Raw genomic sequence first — 18,553 nt, forward strand, 5'->3', positions numbered from 1 at the left:
TTGCTTATCTAAAGAATGTTCAAGAACGTTTAGGGAACTGACCTCAGCAAGTACAGGTAATATTCGGGCATGAAGCTCCGATATCTGCTCTGGGTGTGCCACTAATTTAGCCTACTCCACTCTTCTCCTGTCATTGGAGAGGGTCAATCTTGGATCGGGAGCATCACTACTATCCTTATTCTCCATAATAATTCCAGGAATGGAGAATTCTAAGATTAACGCGTTGTGGTCACTATCGTTTCTTGTAGCCACAGCAAAGTCCCTTATTTTAGCCCAAGATATAATGTCAACGAATATGTAGTCTATAAGGGACTCCTGTCCCACTTTATTGTAGATGCATTTCGGGGGCACATCTGATTTCAGCCGTCCATTACAAGCCCTGATCGAGTGCTTGAGTGTTAGTGCCATAATTTGTACTACTAACGGTGTCCATGACCTGGAAGGTATTGCCGCAGAAGGCGGTATTGCCCACTGCTCATCTTCTTCCATGATGACACCATCCGCCAGGCCAGGGAGTGGCTCAAAATGGCAGGTGAAGTCACCCCCTATCACGAACTGAGTGCCACTAGAATGGTGCTTAAAAAGATGGACAATTTCTCGACTGTTTTAAACTGTGCGGTGATACTCACTGGTCTAGAATACACGTTGACCAGTGCAAGCCTAGAGCCATTAGGCCACTCCAAAAGCACGCATTGGACATCGTCGGATGATGTAATCAGCGACTTGGCCACGCAGCCCAGGTGAGACCCCATCCAAACTGTAAGGCCACCCGAAGGCCGCCCCTTGCCCCCCCCATCTTGCCGGAACAAAATAAGAGGCAAAGCCGATGCGCGTTTTGTCCTCTCTTGCCCAGGTTTCCTGGAACAGACAAACGTCCTTCCCATCTATAAATGATCCCCACTCTGGGCAATCCATCTTATTACAAAGCCCTGCCAAGTTCCACGACAATATAGTTAAGGAACCTGGATTGGAACTGTTAACTTGTCCCACCTTAACCCCATTTGGACCTCTTGTGTTAACTCTCACTACTTCCTGTGATTCCTGCATCGTAGGTGCGATGTGTATGCCTAAGTTTTGGCCAGACTGGTCAATGTTATTTAAAAATGGCCGCTCGAGGCGGCTCAAGTGCTTACTCCCCCCCTGCTGAATGTCTTGAATTTCAAAGAGGGGCATGGCTTTGTGGACAGGTGTGGGGCATCTGGTTGGCTGTATGAACATATGATTACTGCCCGCTAATTTTGATCGACCCTCCCCCGCTTCATTAAAGCAGAGTCAATCAACCATGTCCAGACAGCTAAAACGATTCTGATTAAAAAGTGGACCTGGCGGTTGGGAATATCCTCTCCTATCCTTGTACCCTCTTCTCCCTCGACCCGCTCCCACTCTCATCCAACCTTCCTCCATTGCTCAATTGGTACTCTGAAAACCTGGTGGATAAAAAAAGGACAGAGGCTGGGGCCGAATAGTCGTGTCAAAATCTTGATGGGGCCATGAGCATATGTGGTGAACTATTCTTGGATCTCTAAAGTTTACACACACAGTCCCCACTTATCTTTTTGGCGGTGTTGCCTACCCATGATAGCCTGCGTACCATCAACATCTCACTCGAGATTGGGATAGGAAGGGGCCTATTTTTACTCAACCAGCTGACAACCTTATTTTTGAGCGAGGCGAAGGATTCCCTTGCAGATGCTTCCAACGCCGGCACACCCGTTAGCACGACTACCAAGGGGTTCGCCTCAGGGGGTAAATCTAATATCAGTTTGCTTGGAGTAAAACTATCTTCTGACGTTTTTTTTTGGCTAAATTGATCACAATTATTAACTATGGTCGAAGGCGCCTCCAAGAATTGGGGCGGGGCATTCGTAGTAAGAATGTTCTGTGCTAACGAGCCCCCCTCTGTTGTAGGGTTGGAGGTATGTATTAGAAGTTCCCCCTGGTCCTTCCCCTTCACTCCCTCTCCCAACATATCTTTCACCTTGTTCAGGCCATCACCAGCTGCCACAGTGGCCCTTTCTATACTTAGCAACTTCAATTCCAACTGAGCAAGTCTAGCTTCGAGAGGTTTAAGCAGATTCTTAAAAAGTACACCCAGATTAGCAATTGTAAGCTCATCTTCCGGTGATATTAGACTACTAGTGTCTACATGAACCGAATTTATTATGAGCGGACCCGCCACTAAGGGGGCAGGAGCGGCAGAAACCTCTATGGTGGTCATTCCTTCTGTAAGCAAGCAGTTTGTTTGCTTGGCTAGCTTTGCCTTTCTCCCCCCTGATTTATCGGTCACACATTTCCTTTTGGGTATAGCGTCCTCCCGGTTCCCGCGTAACTGCCTGCCAGCCTGCTTTTCTACACTATCAGTTACAGACACCACTTGCACATTAGATGAAATATTATTTTCAAGTGTAGATTGTAAAATAACATCATTGCATGATGGAGCAGCACCCCCTGGCAGTTGTAACACATTGGGGGTTGCAGTGTCTGTCCTGTATGCACAATCAGTAGTAGTCAGCTCCTCTCGCCTCTCTGGCGTTCTCACATTCATTATGTGCCCCAGCGAGGATCTTTTAACGTTTAGAAGTTCCTGAGAGAGCCAGCGCTCAAGTATAGTAATTTCATGCGCTAAGTGTGAACTAGCTCTGGTAATGAAGTTATCCATAGTACCTGCAACCAGTTCGCCTGATGTAGCAGCTTTGCTCCTCAGTCCCCGTCCTGCCATAGTTGTCTATTCCAATTGGCAAATATGAGTTAATATGGCTAACACCTACTCTGTCTTCAGCGTAGTGTGGGGAGACAAATCAAAGAGGGGTGGCCCGGTCCGGTCTCACCCGGCCTCGAACGGGCTACAACGGGCCCGCCCTTGGCCCGGGCTTCGCCCAGCGCGCGTGTGCGCGCGTCCGCGAGGCGGAGAGGTGTTGTCAATTAAATCCGTCCAGGCAGGGGCGGGAACAACAGGGGAAGAGGACTCAGCTGAGAACAGGGTAGAATGCTGGTCCTCGCTGTCCCAGGTAACGTGCTCCTCTCAACTGCAGCCTCACCACTGCGAATGGCTCCCGCGGAGCAGGGGACGTGAGCGGTCTTTCTAATGTCCAGGCAGGGGCGGGAACAATAGGGGAAGAGGACTCAGCTGCGAACAGGGTAGAATGCTGGTCCTCGCAGTCCCTGGTAACGTGCTCCTCTCAACTGCAACCACACCACTGTGAACGGCTCCCGCGGAGCGTTGGCCATGAGCAGTCTTTCTAATGTCCAGGCAGGGGCGGGAACAACAGGGGAAGAGGACTCAGCTGCGAACAGGGTAGAATGCTGGTCCTCGCAGTCCCAGGTAACGTGCTCCTCTCAACTGCAGCCACACCACTGCGAACGGCTCCCGTAGAGCGGGGGCCGTGAGCGGTCTTTCTAATGTCCAGGCAGGGGCGGGAACAACAGGGGAAGAGGACTCAGCTGCGAACAGGGTAGAATGCTGGTCCTCGCAGTCCCAGGTAACGTGCTCCTCTCAACTGCAGCCACACCGCTGCGAACGGCACCTTCATTATCATGACCGTCCACAGAGATTTGACTGTGGCTGCTTCCCGAGAGTACTGCTTTACAGAAGTCCAGCATTGCAGAGGTAAATTTCTGTTGCAGTGTTTCCTGCCGGCCCACCTCCAGCAGTTCAATACCTTTGAGGGACTTGGAGCTAGCCAAGATGATTAGTAAGCACGCGAGGGGCAGCCGGCTGTGTAGCTTCAAATGATATTTGCCCTGCTAAGCATTGGCTTGAAGGCTACTTTTACACATCACGGCCTCCCGTTCGGTGAGGGGGCTGCGTTGCTGGGTTGAGATGGGGACATGACCCGTCACGGTATTTTGAGCAGCTGGAGCCCCTCCCCGCCTCCCCGTGATGTGTGGCCTGCTGGGTCGACACTTCATGCCGGTGGGCTCCTTTGGGCTGGAGCATGACATGTATTGCCTTGCCTCTGCATTCTTTCCATGCTGTGTGACTTTTGACAGCGGGCTTTGTGTCTTCCCTGTCCGAATGCACGCTGGAGCTAGTTGGATGTGTTTTTTTCTGCCTTCTGGTATGCTGTATTTGAGAGTGCACTTCATTGTTTATGTTCTGTCATTTTCCCTGTGGGTCAGTATGGGGAAGCATAGTCATAATCACAGGCATTGCTCTCCTCTTTCTTCACCCTCCTCTTATAGGGGCAGTGGGGATTCCCTTGACGAAATGTAAAGGGGGTGATGACTCCAGGCTGAAGAAGTTAATTGTGGATAAATTATCTGCTAAAAAGCCCACTAAGAAGGCAGCTGGTGTTTGCTCTGGAGGAGGGCATGACCTCTACTCGGACATTTCCAGTTTGGATTCTTCTGATGAGTCCTCCTTGGGTTCTGTGACCCTTAAGGGGAAATATATCTCTAAGGATATGTTTCTGGACATTCTTTCCCATGTGAGTGACAATTTGGGTTTCCCTGATGAGGAGGTCGCCCGCAAATACAGGGACTTGGTTTTACCCCAGTTTCGGAAGCAGTTTGTCAAGGCCTTGCCCACTCATTCTTTCATGATGGACGTTCTTTTGAAGGAGCGGAAGGAACCTGACTGTATCATGATGCCTTACTTCATGCATAGCTGTACCCTTTGAGGGACATGGAGGATACTATTCCGGAGTCGGTTCATGTTGACTCTATTGTGGCCAGTCAGGTAGGGCGTCCGTCCATGGCTGAGGATAATGTCCTGTAGGATGGTGCTGATAAGAAGACTGACTCCTCTTTAAAGAAGGCTGCGTCCCATCTTGCCACACATTCAGGGGTATAACTCTGTCATGAACTTCATCAGCTCCTGGATGAATCTTAATCAGCTCAAACTCAATCCCGACAAGACTGAGTTAGTTCTTACTGGTCCCCCTGACAACCCCTGGAATTCCTCTTTTTGGCCACTTTCCCTTGGACCTTCCCCTTCCCCTGTTGACTCAGTTAAGAGCCTTGGCATCACCATCTGCAAGGACCTCTCCATGAGGGCGCAAGTTAACTCAGTTGTTTCTACCTGCTTTTACCATCTGCGCCGCATCCGCAAAATCAGCAGACTCCTCTCCCGAGAAGCTCTGGTGCAGGTCACCCTGGGACTAGTCATGTCTCGCATCGACTATGCCAACTCCCTATATGTGGGCATACCAGCATATCAATCACAACGCCTCCAACTCATCCAGAATCAGGCAGCCAGGTTGATCTATGGCCTGCCAAGATCAAGCCACACTAACTCTCTCCTTTAGAGCCTTCATTGGCTCCCTGTTACCCAGCGCGGCCTTTTTAAACTTGGCTGCCTGATTCACAAAGCCCTTTCCTCTCAGGGGCCCGCTTTCATTTCCTCCCTTTTACACCGATATGTTCCCCAACGTGTCCTCCGCTCCTCAAACTCCAACCTTCTTACCCCTTGCTCTTTCAGGCGTAAGAAACATGGAGGCCTGAGATTCTCTACCCAGGCTCCTCTCCTCTGGAACTCCCTTCCCCCTGCACTTCGCCTTCTCCCCTCCTACGTTCATTTTAGAAAATCATTAAAAACCTGGCTTTTCTCGTTTGCTCACAACTAGTCCGCCCCATGATGTGCCGCACAGCCCTTCCACTCCAGCGCCAAGAAACCGTAGGTGAGACTGGCGCTCTACAAATCCCATTTATCATATCATATCATATCATATTGGCAGTTTGTGCCCTCCCTTTCGGCCTTAGGGTCTTTGCCAAGGCGGTGGCTCCCCTGTTCGCTCACCTTCACCTCCAAGTGATGTTTGTGTTTTACCTACCTGGACGACTGGCTTCTGCAGGCCCCCTCAGTCCTGGTGATGTCTCAACATCAGGCTTTGACCATTCGTATGCTAGAGAGCTGCAGCTTTCTCCTGAATTTTCCAAAATGCCATCTTCAACCTGCCACCAGGCGGTCTTTTATAGGGGCGGACTTGGACTCTGTTCTGGGCAAAGTGTTATTGCCTCCCTCCCCAATCCTACGTCGGCAGTCGTTGTTGGGGGCTCTGTTGTCTCGGACCTTAGCTTCCCTGCTTCATTGGATGGAGGTGTAGAGGCACATGGCGGCCTCAGTGTTCACTGTTCCGTGGCCATTTTGCATCTTCGTCCCTTGCTTTGGCATCTTCACCACTTTGTTCATTTCCCAGTTCAGGATTTATACTTGGAGGTTCCAGTGTCTCCGGATGTGGTGCGCAGCCTGCAGTGGTGGATGGACGCTTCCAATCTCTCCCGGGGCATGTGGTTGCATCCCATGCCGCCGGTGGTTCTGGCGACGCATGGGTTGGGGTGCGACTCTGGGTCAGTGGACCGTGCTGGCTTGTTGGCAGGGGTCAGAGACCTGGCACTGTTCCATCTGGAAGGAGCTGTTAGCTGTGGAGAGGGCCCTTCAGTATTTCCAGGGTCCACTGTTGGGTTGCAGTGTTCTGGTGCGGTCCAACAGCACTCTGACTGTGGCTTACGTGAATTATTAGGGTAGTACTCACAGTCAGTCGTTGAATCGTGTGGCCTGTGCTATTGCGGATGGTCGGAGCTACATCTCCAGGCCATTTCGGCTCAGCACATCTGGGGCTCGAAAAATGTGTTAGCGGATGCCCTGAGTCGCAGGTTTCCTTCCTCTCTGATGTTATGTCTGTCTCCCAGGGTGTTACGCTTGATTTTCCGGAGGTTTGGGACTCCTAAGATGGACTTGCTTGCTTCCAGGACCAGTGCTCTCCTGACCGTCTTTTAACATGGTTTAAGAGAGGGTGGAATGGGGTATGGAAGCCTTGTCCCTCATGTGGCCTGTTTGGGTGCTGTATGCCTTCCCTCCCTTCCCTGCGTTCTTGTTAAAAGTCCTGAGGGTGGGGGCCCAGGAGGTGGCTGTGTTAATTCACTGGCCCCGGAGGTCTTGGTTCCAGTTGGTGTTGAGTCTGATGGTGGTTCTTCCTTAGATCTTACTGCGGTCTCCATCTCCTCTGAGGTCTTCCACTCCTTGCCTCCTGGTCCCTCTTACCTAAGGGGTCTGGAGGTTGAGTGGCAGTCGCTAGGTGGGCGGGGTTTGCCTGACCACATTATTTCTGTGGTCCAGGGTTCTAGTAGGTTGTTCACTTATTCCAAGCATTGGTTTGCTTTTGATCAATAGTATTCTCTACATATTCTGTCTTCTTCTTCTTTCTCCATCTGTGCCGTTCTTCAGTTCTTTTTGGATGGGTTCAGTAATGGTTTTGCTCTCTCTACTTAGAAGGGCAGCTGTCTGGGCTTTCAGAGATCTGACTTCTTTGTCCTCTGTGGATGCCCTGTTGGTGTCCCGGCTGTTCTGCAGCTTTTCTCTCGCCTCCCCTACTGTCCGGTCTTCGGTGCCTGTCTGGGATTTTCTCTGGTCCTGCGTTCTCTTCAGTCTTCTCCTTTTGAACCTTTGTTAACTGGAGATGTGAAATTCCTGTCTTTTAAAGTGGCTTTCCTGGTGGCCATCACTTCGGCTCAGAGGTTGGGGAAATGCTCTACTTTGCATTGTTAACCCCCTTTTTTAGGGTTATAGAGGATACTGTGGTGTTAAGTTTGGATCCTGATTTGCGTCCTAAGATTCCTTCTAAGTTTCGTATGTATCAGGATTTGGTGTTGCCTTCTTTCTGCCCGTCCCCTTCTTCTCCTGAGGAACATTTGTTGCACACTCTTTTTTTTTTTATATAATTTTTATTTGGAAAACCTCACTTGTAGCATTACAGGGAAATTCAGGCACAGGCCGAAAAGCCGCTGGTCAACAACACAAAAGGATTCAAAGCCTCGCACAGCGAGAGGCAACAATACTGTAAAGTTCGACGTAGCCCATTAAATCAGGATTGATGAATTAATTTGTCCACAATGTTCCAGGATATGAGAGGATTCCAATTTATAATAAGGGTATGAGGATCTTATAGCATGCGATATTGCAAAATCATACACTGAGCAAGTCTCAAAACAGGATCATAGTCTTCAATAGAGGTTCACAGATGGGAAGCTAAAACAGGATGTGAAGCAACAACCGCTATGTACTGGACCACAGCGTCCTACTCATGAAAGCAAGAGGCAGTAGCAAAGTTACATAAGTACACGTTACAGAGGTCTTCCCAATGAAACTGGACCCCAATCCCTCATCTAATAACTAAGTATATAAGAAATAAGGGAAAGGGTACAGAAAGAAGAAGAAAAAGAAAAAGTAGGGCCATAGAAACAAAGAAGTAACAGAAAACACGTCCCATCCCCCAACCCCCCACCCTGCATACCAGCAGAAGGCCACGGCCCACCCCCCCTATAGGCATGCCTGTCGCCCCAGTAAGAACCCCCAAAATGGGAAAAAACGGAGGAGGGCCCTAGCTCCAGCCCCAATCACACCCTCCCCCCCCCCCACAACCCAAAAAGCATGTAAGCCCACAAGATGCAAAGTGAGCATCAATTTACGTTCATCCCAACCCCCCAAGGTCTCAAGCACAAGCCGTGTTCCACTTCGGCACCGGGGTCACCCATGAAGTATCATAAACAGTCAGCGTTCAACCCTGGCCAGTCCGAACAGAAGTCGACAATCTCCCCATTACATGAGCAAGCAAACTCGATGGACCAACAGTATCGGTAGGGGCCACCCAGGCCCTCAGCAAATACAGCGACACTGACTCAGAATCACTCCTCCAGGGTACACTTGTCGTCGTCGAGAAAGCAAGATGCTGATGGTCAGGAGGTGGATCAACAGGCAGGGAGGTAAAAAGGGCAGCAGACACGCAGTCCCGGCCATTGTGCTCACTGATCCCGCAATCCAACACCGCACACCCCTGGGAGTCCTCGGCGTCAACAACCTGAGATAGGTCGGGCATCCATTCCTCTTTGTGTCCGTCTGCCTCTATAGGTCCTGTGGCAGGAGAAGTGGCCGACTGCGAGGCATTGATGACCATCCACCAACTTTTCAGGGCTGAGTGCAAGTCTGTAATAGCCAGCAAGACATCTCTCATTGTAGGTGCCATCCCTCCTCCGCCAATATACACAAAACCTCCTTCCTCCAGGGACCCTCCAGCCAGGATAGAGAGCCGGCTCAACAGGCAGCCGGGATCTGATTAACCACTTGCGGTGTGCGAATGGGTCATGACGAAGCACACTCGAGCCCACATACACGCACAATGCCGCGCACCGCTTACCAGCCGTAACTGGGCGAGAAATCTCCCACCGAAGGCAGCCTCCGATGGTGTATGGTCACACTCCGGCAGCCCCCGGAGAAAGTCCGGACCGGGCTGTTCACTCTGCTTCGCACCATATTTGTCTCCACAATCACAGGCGCCAACGGAAAACCTGTGCCGCGGAGCTCGGAGGTCCAGTGCCGCGACTCGCCTTTTACCCACGGCTGTGTGCAGTTCCAGGTCTCAGCTCGGGGCACCGGACCATCATGGCCGACCAGGGCCGATGTTTATCACGTCCGTGTCGGCTGCAGCGCCACCCGAGGTCCCGGCTCGCCCACAGTAAAGGCTGGAAACTTCACGACGACGGTTCTCGGTCGTCCGGGGCGGTATTCATGCCGGAGTTACACGGTCGGGCCCCGCCTTCGCTCATCTGCACGGGGCCATGGCTGGGATGCAGGATCATTGACAGGATGGTGCGGGAGGCGAGGGCGAGCGGCGGAGCCGGGCGTCTATGCGGCCCTGTTGGCCGCCGTCTTGGCTCCACACTCTTGATGTGAAGCGTGCTTTGTCCGTTTATGTGGACAGGTCTGCTGCGTTTCGCTCACCTGACAGTCTGTTTGTGATTTTTGGGCTGGCTGGCAGTGGAAAGGCTACCTCTCAGCTAACCCTGGGTCGTTGGATCAAGTCCACTATTTCTTTGGCTTGTCTGGGCTCTGGTTTGCTGTGTCCTTATGGAGAGGGGTCTCTGCTTCCTGGGTTGCCTTTAATGGAATGGCTTTGGATGAAATCTGTTGTGCTGGGACTTAGGCTTCTGAGTCTACCTTTATTAGGCATTACAGGTTGAATTGAGCTCTTTGTGACTGTTTGAATTTTGTGTGTGGTGTTTTGCATGCTGTGGAGCCTGATGCTCCTCTTTGAGTTATTTCATGCCATTAAAATTCACTGTGTGGTGTCTGGTTTGTTTTTCTAATGGTGTACCAAACACCTTCACTTTGAGGTCTGCTTTGGTATACCTCCGTTGTAATGACTAGGTCAGAGACGAGAGATGTAGAGGTAATGATAAGTTCCTGATTAGTTACCGGTAATCCTCATTACTCTTAGTCATGCTCGTCCTCGACGGAGTCCTGTTTCTCACTCACCCTCCCTGTGTCAGGCCTTTGTTGTGCTTGGAAAGTCAGGAAGTGCTTTGTGCTGGCTATTGTATTATAGCCCCTGGCAGGAGGGTGGAAGGAGTTAGCAAGTGTTTCCTGTCAGTGAATATTACCTCATGTGTAATGACTGGGTTGAAGATGAGTAGGACTAAGAGTAATGAGGATTACTGGTAAGTAATCAGGACATTTTCGAGCAACTTAATTTTGTGTCCAAATGGAGTACAAATGGAGTACATAAATATATTCGTACTATCCTTTGCTCATGTTTTCTATGGTTCCTTAGTTAGATGCATCTTTGAAGTGAGAAACTGAGTCCATTGATTACATTAATCTCCTTGTCTGATTTCATGTGTTGTTACTTCCATGTTGCCATTGTTGTGAAGTAGTCCCTGCCTTAAAGTGCGTGCGATTGCTGTACTCTCTTATAATTTTCGTTTGGCTAAAACAATCTTTGGATCTCTTTTAAAGAAATTCACTCACTTCTGCTTCACACATTATTTCTTTATCACGATTTGGTGACTTATCTGTGTATATTGTGAGGAAAATGGGAACTTTATTTTCACTTAAATCTTTATATACACATGGTTACGTATTCTATCCCTGAGAAAGTCTGTGGCGTACTTGACTTAAAGATGAAACACATTTTGGCTAGGATCCAATTGAAAGCTGTTTGAGAAATAAAAGAAGAAGCAAATGGACACTAGTGGACTCATTTATTTTGTATTATACCTAATACTCTAGACACAAAATATTTGTCTTAATATTTATTTAATTTTCCCTTTTGGTCGTCTCGCTAAATCCCACCCAGCCAGCCCCAACGCCTCACTGCTCTTACCTGCAGCGGCTGTACCAGAGGTACCTCTTACTAGGGACCTACGGGGATTCAAAAGGGGTGTCCATTAGGCAATAATTGTACAGTTTAAGAAAAGGACTCTGGTACTGGGGACCTGGTTAGCAGAAACCCAGTACACTGTCAGTCATAGTTGCACCAGATACTATGCAAAAAATATTGGGTCACCATATCAAAAGGGGGACTTTCCTACAAAAACCATAAGTCAACACCCTTCCCCCCTCAATGGAGAAATGAATTTAGCAGCTAGATTAGCTGCTAAATTATAAACCTTTTGTTTTTGAGCAGCGTCTGTTCTGAGGGGAAGTAATGTCCACAGTGATTTTATGTCTAGGTTACCTCGAAGAGATTCTAAGAAGGCAGGAAATGTAGAACCCGAGTGGGAAGTGGCTTTTACCATAGAGAATGTGAGATAATAGTATTACGTCTACTGTGGCTGTATCTGTACAAGAGTGGGAGGGCAGCATGAAAGTGGACCTTGCATTAAAAAAGTTATCGAGCACATGAGTCTGTGGTGGCCAGAAAAAATGATTTGAAGGAGAAGTAGTGTTCTTTTTTCAAACTCAGTGGTAAGTTGAGTTCTGGCGATTGTATTGTGATACATGGAGATAAGATTGTATCCATTTTTGGTGTGAGGACGATCATATTTGAATATTGTCACATAAGTCATTTAGCGGTACAAAAGGGGGTGGTGATGGACGGAGCCTCTGAACCAATCAAACACTCACACCCAGTCAACAGATCTGGGTTTAATCCATCACCGTTCTTTAGCCCACTCTGCCACCCCAGTTCAGACATGGCCATATGCATCAGTCTGACCCTGTGCCTCATTGGAACAGTCCAGCCTGAACTGCCAAGCCATGCCTTCCCTGGACCGGAAACAAGCTTCCAAGGACCGGTTTCTGGCATTCTAGCCGTCTTCAGCCAGGCTTGCTTGAATCCAGAGGCAAAGTGAGCAAGGGACTCACGTCTGAGCATACCCTGCCAACTTATGGCGAAGAAAGCGGTACACAAGTGGGTGGTGATGGACGGAGCATCTGAACCAATCAAACAATCACACCCAGTCAACAGATCTGGATTTAATCCATCACCGTTCTTTAGCCCTCTCTGCCACCCCAGTTCAGACATGGCCATATGCAATTCAGTCTGACCCTGTGCCTCATTGAAACAGTCCAACCCGAACTGCCAAGCCATGTCTTCCCTGGACCGGAAACAAGATTCCTAGGACCGTTTCTGGCATTCCAGCCATCTTCTGCCAGGCTTGCTTGAATCCAGTGGCAAAGTGAGCAAGGGACTCACGTCTGAGCATACCCTGCCAACTTATGGCGAACAAAGCGGTACAAAAGGGGTTGGTGATGGATGGAGCATCTGAACCAATCAAACACTCACACCCAGTCAACAGATCTGGGTTTAATCCATCACCGTTCTTTAGCCCACTCTGCCACCCCAGTTCAGACATGGCCATATGCAAATCAGTCTGACCCTGTGCCTCATTGGAACAGTCCAGCCTGAACTGCCAAGCCATGCCTTCCCTGGACCGGAAACAAGCTTCCTAGGACCGGTTTCTGGCATTCTAGCCGTCTTCAGCCAGGCTTGCTTGAATCCAGAGGCAAAGTGAGCAAGGGACTCACGTCTGAGCATACCCTGCCAACTTATGGCGAAGAAAGCGGTACAAAAGTGGGTGGTGATGGACGGAGCATCTGAACCAATCAAACAATCACACCCAGTCAACAGATCTGGATTTAATCCATCACCGTTCTTTAGCCCTCTCTGCCACCCCAGTTCAGACATGGCCATATGCAATTCAGTCTGACCCTGTGCCTCATTGAAACAGTCCAGCCCGAACTGCCAAGCCATGCCATCCCTGGACCGGAAACAAGATTCCTAGGACCGTTTCTGGCATTCCAGCCATCTTCTGCCAGGCTTGCTTGAATCCAGTGGCAAAGTGAGCAAGGGACTCACGTCTGAGCATACCCTGCCAACTTATGGCGAACAAAGCGGTACAAAAGGGGTTGGTGATGGATGGAGCATCTGAACCAATCAAACACTCACACTCAGTTAACTGACATGGGTTTAATCCATCACAGTTCTTTAGCCCATCTGCCACCCCAGTTCAGACATGGCCATATGCAAATCAGTCTGACCCTGTGCCTCATTGGAACAGTCCAGCCCGAACTGCCAAGCCATGCCTTCCCTGGACCGGAAACAAGCTTCCTAGGACCGGTTTCTGGCATTCCAGCCGTCTTCAGCCAGGCTGGAATGCCAGAATAAGTCATTTAGGCATGGCAGCTAACGAGAGACATGCTAAAGAACCATATTTATGGCCGGGTACGAATGGTCATATTGATAGATTCTTCTGAAATTGTGAAATCTTTATGAACAGTGATGAATCAGCAAAACGTTGTAGTTTTTCCTTGAAAACAGTGGATATTCCAAAACATGAAATAAACATTATAGGACTATTTGCTGTGCTTCCGCAAAAGTAAGCATTCTGAACAGTGTTAATAGATTACATTTTTAAATGGCCAACCGTCAGAATGGTTGAAAAGGTGAACAGGAAGGCTATATTTGACTTTCTTGATGATTCATCTTGTAGAAAAGTATTACCAGAAACTTTGGTTTCAGATAACGGCCCCCTGAATGCAGGTAGTAATATGGATGAGTAGATTAGTTATTTTGGCATTATCCCCAAAAAGATGTCTGTGTTCCAGCTGAAAAGATTTAATGAAGTGAATAAAGAAACCATACAGTTGGCGAAGAGTAATGGGTTGAGTTGAAGGAAGGGACTTCAGACCTTGTTATTGTCATTTTGTAGAACTCTTCACCCTGCTACTGGTTTCATGCCCTTTCAGGAGCTGTGTCCCTGGTTACAAACATTGTCCTTGGTGGTTGAGACAGTGTGTGGGATTGGAACTTCATCCCAGATGCTCACCCAAATCTTTTAAAATGACAGCGAGAGTTGATTCTTTCACCTAATACCCTCACGTTTGACAAGCAGCACACTACACATCCACCTTGCTTTACATTATATTTTAGATGACATTGCATTACAGAGTGAAAGGTGGCGAGCATTGAAATTTCAGAAGGGTTTCCAGAAGGGTTTCCATTTTGTGAGATAATGTTGATAGTGTAAGGTCATATGATGAAGAAGGAAGGGAGGAGAGCAATGTGTTATTAGGATTTTTAGGAAGGCCGAGCTCTTTAACTCAGATCCTCCTGGTTTTCTCCTACGCTGGTTTCACAAAAAAAACTGTAAAAGACTAGAACGAGACTGGAGGAAGTATTATGACCCTGAATCAAAAAGAATTTATACAGCTTTATCATAAGAGCATTAGGAATGCGTGAGGGGGGCGTGGCCAGCCAGCCGTCATGGAGGGCGCGAACTGCTAGCGCTCCGACATAAGACCCCTATTTCTCCTGTAGTTTATCCTCTCAAGGTGTCTCCCGTGTTTACACCGAGCGGTGAAAAAATACAATAGATTCATTTGTCAAAGCCAGCACATACATTTTTATAGCACTAAATATCTCAAAATTACTAATGGAGGTACATGAAACCGAAAAGATTATGCCTAGTAAAGTTCTAATTTAACCCGAAGTTTGATGTTGTATTACATAGCAGTTTTCACTGTAATATATATCAGAAAATCGTCTAATATAAAATTGTACTCGCTTCTTTGCCCCTCTGATTTATATGCGTGAAATTTAAAATAAAGAATCGTATCTGAATGGCCCGAGTTGTTGCCAGATGTCGCGTACATTGTACAAACGTAACAAACAAAATAAGCATTTCAAAACATCAGTTTCAATTCTCTCAACTATCCCTTAACTTCAGTTACGGATATGCTGTCCCAGCCGCTATAATACAGCGTTTTACAAAAAGTAGTGGTTTGAAAGCCCATGTTTCACAGAAGTGATGAAGACTTGGAAAATATTGCCCCTAATGTGTGGAAGTGATATAGTTCCTGAGTATTATGAATGTCATCAAGTGGGTGGGCAGACAGCCGGATTTCATTTCATCATCAGTTTAGTGTCTAAGCAGACCATGTAGACAACGAAACACAGCTCTGCCCAGCTTCCGCCTTTGCCGCTTTATCATCATTCTTTCAGTGAAATAAGCAAAACCTAAACATTCTGTGTGCTATCAGGGCGGCTTTTAGCGGAACACTGAGCATTGTAGAAGGCAGTTTCAGACTCTCAATTTTATGTTAAAGCTATCTTTCTCAATAACGTAGCTGAATATTTTACTATTTATCAATAAACAAAATAGTATAATCCATTATTTAAATTACGGTTTTCAAGAAGGGATAGCCTCTTACAAAATAGTAGTGTTCATGAGGAATGTAACAAAACAAAGATGTGATAGAAAAGGTACCTGGTGTATTATTTGCGTGCCTCGAAGCTATTTTGGATTCTAGTGACATTGAACATCTATTGGAAGATGTAGGAAGCCGACATTTAAATGCAGAGTGAATGGGAGATTGATTTGAATCTTTGAGTTTAACCGAGCCCTACACATAATTGCTTTTAAAAATTGAGTGCTTTAAATAACCTTGTGCTCATGCTTCCTTTTCAGTAACAGAAAAGCTTCAGGTGACCGTGACTGATGTGTCGGCCCAGCTCCAGGACGATGTGCTCATGCCGTGCGGTGTTACAGGCTACAACACTCCAGAATTAGACCTTCCCAACGTGGGCGTCAAATGGTCCTTCAGATCTCAGAATGGAACGGAGGAAGAGGTTTATTCATTCGATGGAGCAGAGCACAAGGCCTCTCGGGAGGGAGCCCAAGTCACAGAAAAGGAGCTGAGAAAAGGAAACGCGTCACTGTTCATACCCCGAATCAAGCTTTCAGACGCGGGAAGGTATAAGTGCACTGTCTTTGTATCGTCAAACATGGCGCAAGGACGTTCATCGCTCTTCGTTTTAGGTCAGAATCTATTTCATATACTTTTCATCTCTTCTCTTCTGTCTCGTCAGTTGTACTGCATAAGAAAAAGTATTTATAATTGGATGCAAGTTGCATTTTTTTTTTATTTGTTCAAGTGATGAGTTTTATTGTCAGAATTCATGGATGGTATGGCTTACCATTCCTCTGCTCTATTCATATTCTTCTAGGAGCCTCATCATGAAGGCTTCCAAGATAAGCAGCTTCATGCAACTGCTCGGTTAGAAGGGGATAATGCATTCTTACCATCCGGCTCATTTAGAATCAAGCTGGTCCGCTGCGAAATGGCTTGGGAAGTGGAGGGAGCACCTCTTCTAACCCATTGATAGCTGGCCCACCTTATAGATAGAGATATCTGAAGGGTGGACATTTTTTTTACCTCTGAAACTGCTCCCACCAACTGAGCGAGAAGGATGTGGCCTAGCAGCCAGTGCTGCTGACGTTGGAGCTGGGTATCCATCATGCTATCAAAAAACACCTTTGATTAGCACAGGGTTCAGAATGAGTCTATAAAGTCCTCCTTCTACTGTTGAAAACAATTTACCAATAGCAGAAGCTCCTTCACCTACATCCCCTATTACACGAATAGTCTCCAATTGTTCTAGTTCAGGTTTCAGTTCAGAAATGTTCTTTGCTAATTATTTTATCTTTCTGCTCTTGTCTGGTATATACAAGCAGCAATGTTGAGCCTTCAGCATCTAGTAGACTGTGCCATACTCTGCCAGAAAAATGCCTAAAACTAATCAATCTTGTAAAACCATTGCTCTAATAGCCACTAATTCTGTGTAAACAGCCAGCAAAGCGCCAGATCTACAAGTTGCTCATTTATCCACTACTGTTGACCGCTTTCTAATATTCTCATCATTCAAAACTACTCCTACTGGTGGTATGATTGTTCCAAAAATGTCTCCCACTAATTGTGTTCCATTATAAACACTTCATGTATGTATGTGAGATGGTTTCATTGTCAAACAGCCTATGCTATTTACGTGGTACATGCTAAGACTTCTATTCACAAAATCACTGCATTTGTGACCCCAGAATACATTTCTGCTACTTACAAAACCCTTTTTACGAGTCTGACATTTTTTGGGGACTCATAAAATGGTCTCTGCGACAGTATACATATCACAGCTAGAAGGTGGTGTGAAAGAGGAGTCAACTGCCTATATGTGATTTGGAGACGAATATGTCAATGTTTAGTGACATTGTAATTGCCCGTGAGAGTGGAAACTGTTTGGCGAAGGGAAAGCTATTCCTCTGGAATACGTTTACCTTCGGGAATCTTGGCATAGGCTTCGAGAAACTTAAGCAGTGGTCCTGAGAAAAACATCTAGTCTACCTTAAGTCTTCTGAAATGGAATATATATATATATATTTTAAAACAGCACAGTTCTGTATAGGATTATGGCTGCTTTAAAACAACCTTTCCTGTATGGGAATGCAAATACAAGGACAGAAGTCTGTCATTCCTTGCAGGCCTCAATCCTGCATCTGCAGCCAGTCATAAGGCACAAACTACAACCTGCCTAGTTAATATTCATTAGGCATGCTGTAATGGTGCTGCCTGCAATTTTTTTTATTATTACATAGGTCCCATTGCAAAATGCATTTCCCTTTGCACACCTGCTGATGTGCCAGTTGCATCTTTTTTTTGAGAAAGGGAATATTACATTGTTCAGAATTTACACTAGCCCTTGGTGGGACTAGGTATTCCCACCAGGAGGAGAATCCCAGATGATGAAGCATGCCACCTTCGGTGGTTGAGGGATTTCATCCTGAAAGGGATTTTCGTACAGCTTGTTGCATTATATTTCGTTTGTCACTCTACATGCCTATGTTGTAATTTTAGACCCAAGGATTTTTTGTAGGAGTTCTGAATTATTGGGGATATTATCCTTGCAGGTCTTTAAAAATTTCCCTTGGGCCCCCTTCAAATATATTTGTGTTAAATATTACATTGTTCCCAGAATGCCTTGCAGATGGCACAGAATGTCCTATTTTTCCTAGGTAAAAGAATAGAGGTATAGTTTATGAAATTTCAGCATAATTATAGTAATGTTAGGGTGTACTTCGGTTTGTGGGTTGTGAGCCTTAATTCTTGGCTTCACTGGTAAATAATTGTCAGTAGTGAATCAGTTATTGGTTACAGTTACTTTTGAAAAGTCTTAGCAAGGGTATCACAGTGACCGCAATCTTTCTTTTTGAACTGATTGAAGTACACATTTGCCACGATTGTTCAGGGAGTGAATGTTTCTTTGCAGTTTGTTAGCAGGGAGCTATAAAAGTAGAGCATTCCACACCGTAGAGGAAGACCTATTGTTAATCCTCATTTTTGCATTACAGCCACAATTGCTTGTACTGCCCTGCCGCTTCAATTGAATTAGAAATGCCTGTGTCTGGCACAATGGCACCATGGTACAGTCACACCAAATATAGCAGTGTACATAATGCTGCTTGGATTTGCTAGTATATTTTAGTAAACACCCATGAGACCCAG

General features: G+C 47.0%; 1 protein-coding gene across 2 annotated transcripts in view; it reads left to right on the forward strand.

The window, feature by feature from the left end:
• The window catches only part of LOC147731085 (uncharacterized), a 400,147-nt gene that overhangs the window by 11,134 nt on the left and 370,460 nt on the right, over positions 1-18,553 (forward strand). For both annotated transcript variants that reach the window (XM_086956050.1, XM_086956051.1), the window contains exon 2: positions 15,685-16,035. In XM_086956050.1, the coding sequence (XP_086812176.1) occupies positions 15,685-16,035 (351 nt within the window). The remainder of the gene's footprint in view (positions 1-15,684; positions 16,036-18,553) is intronic.

The sequence above is a fragment of the Lissotriton vulgaris genome, chromosome 2_1, assembly GCF_964263255.1.
Source record: "Lissotriton vulgaris chromosome 2_1, aLisVul1.2, whole genome shotgun sequence".
Classification (NCBI taxonomy): Eukaryota; Metazoa; Chordata; class Amphibia; order Caudata; family Salamandridae; genus Lissotriton; species Lissotriton vulgaris.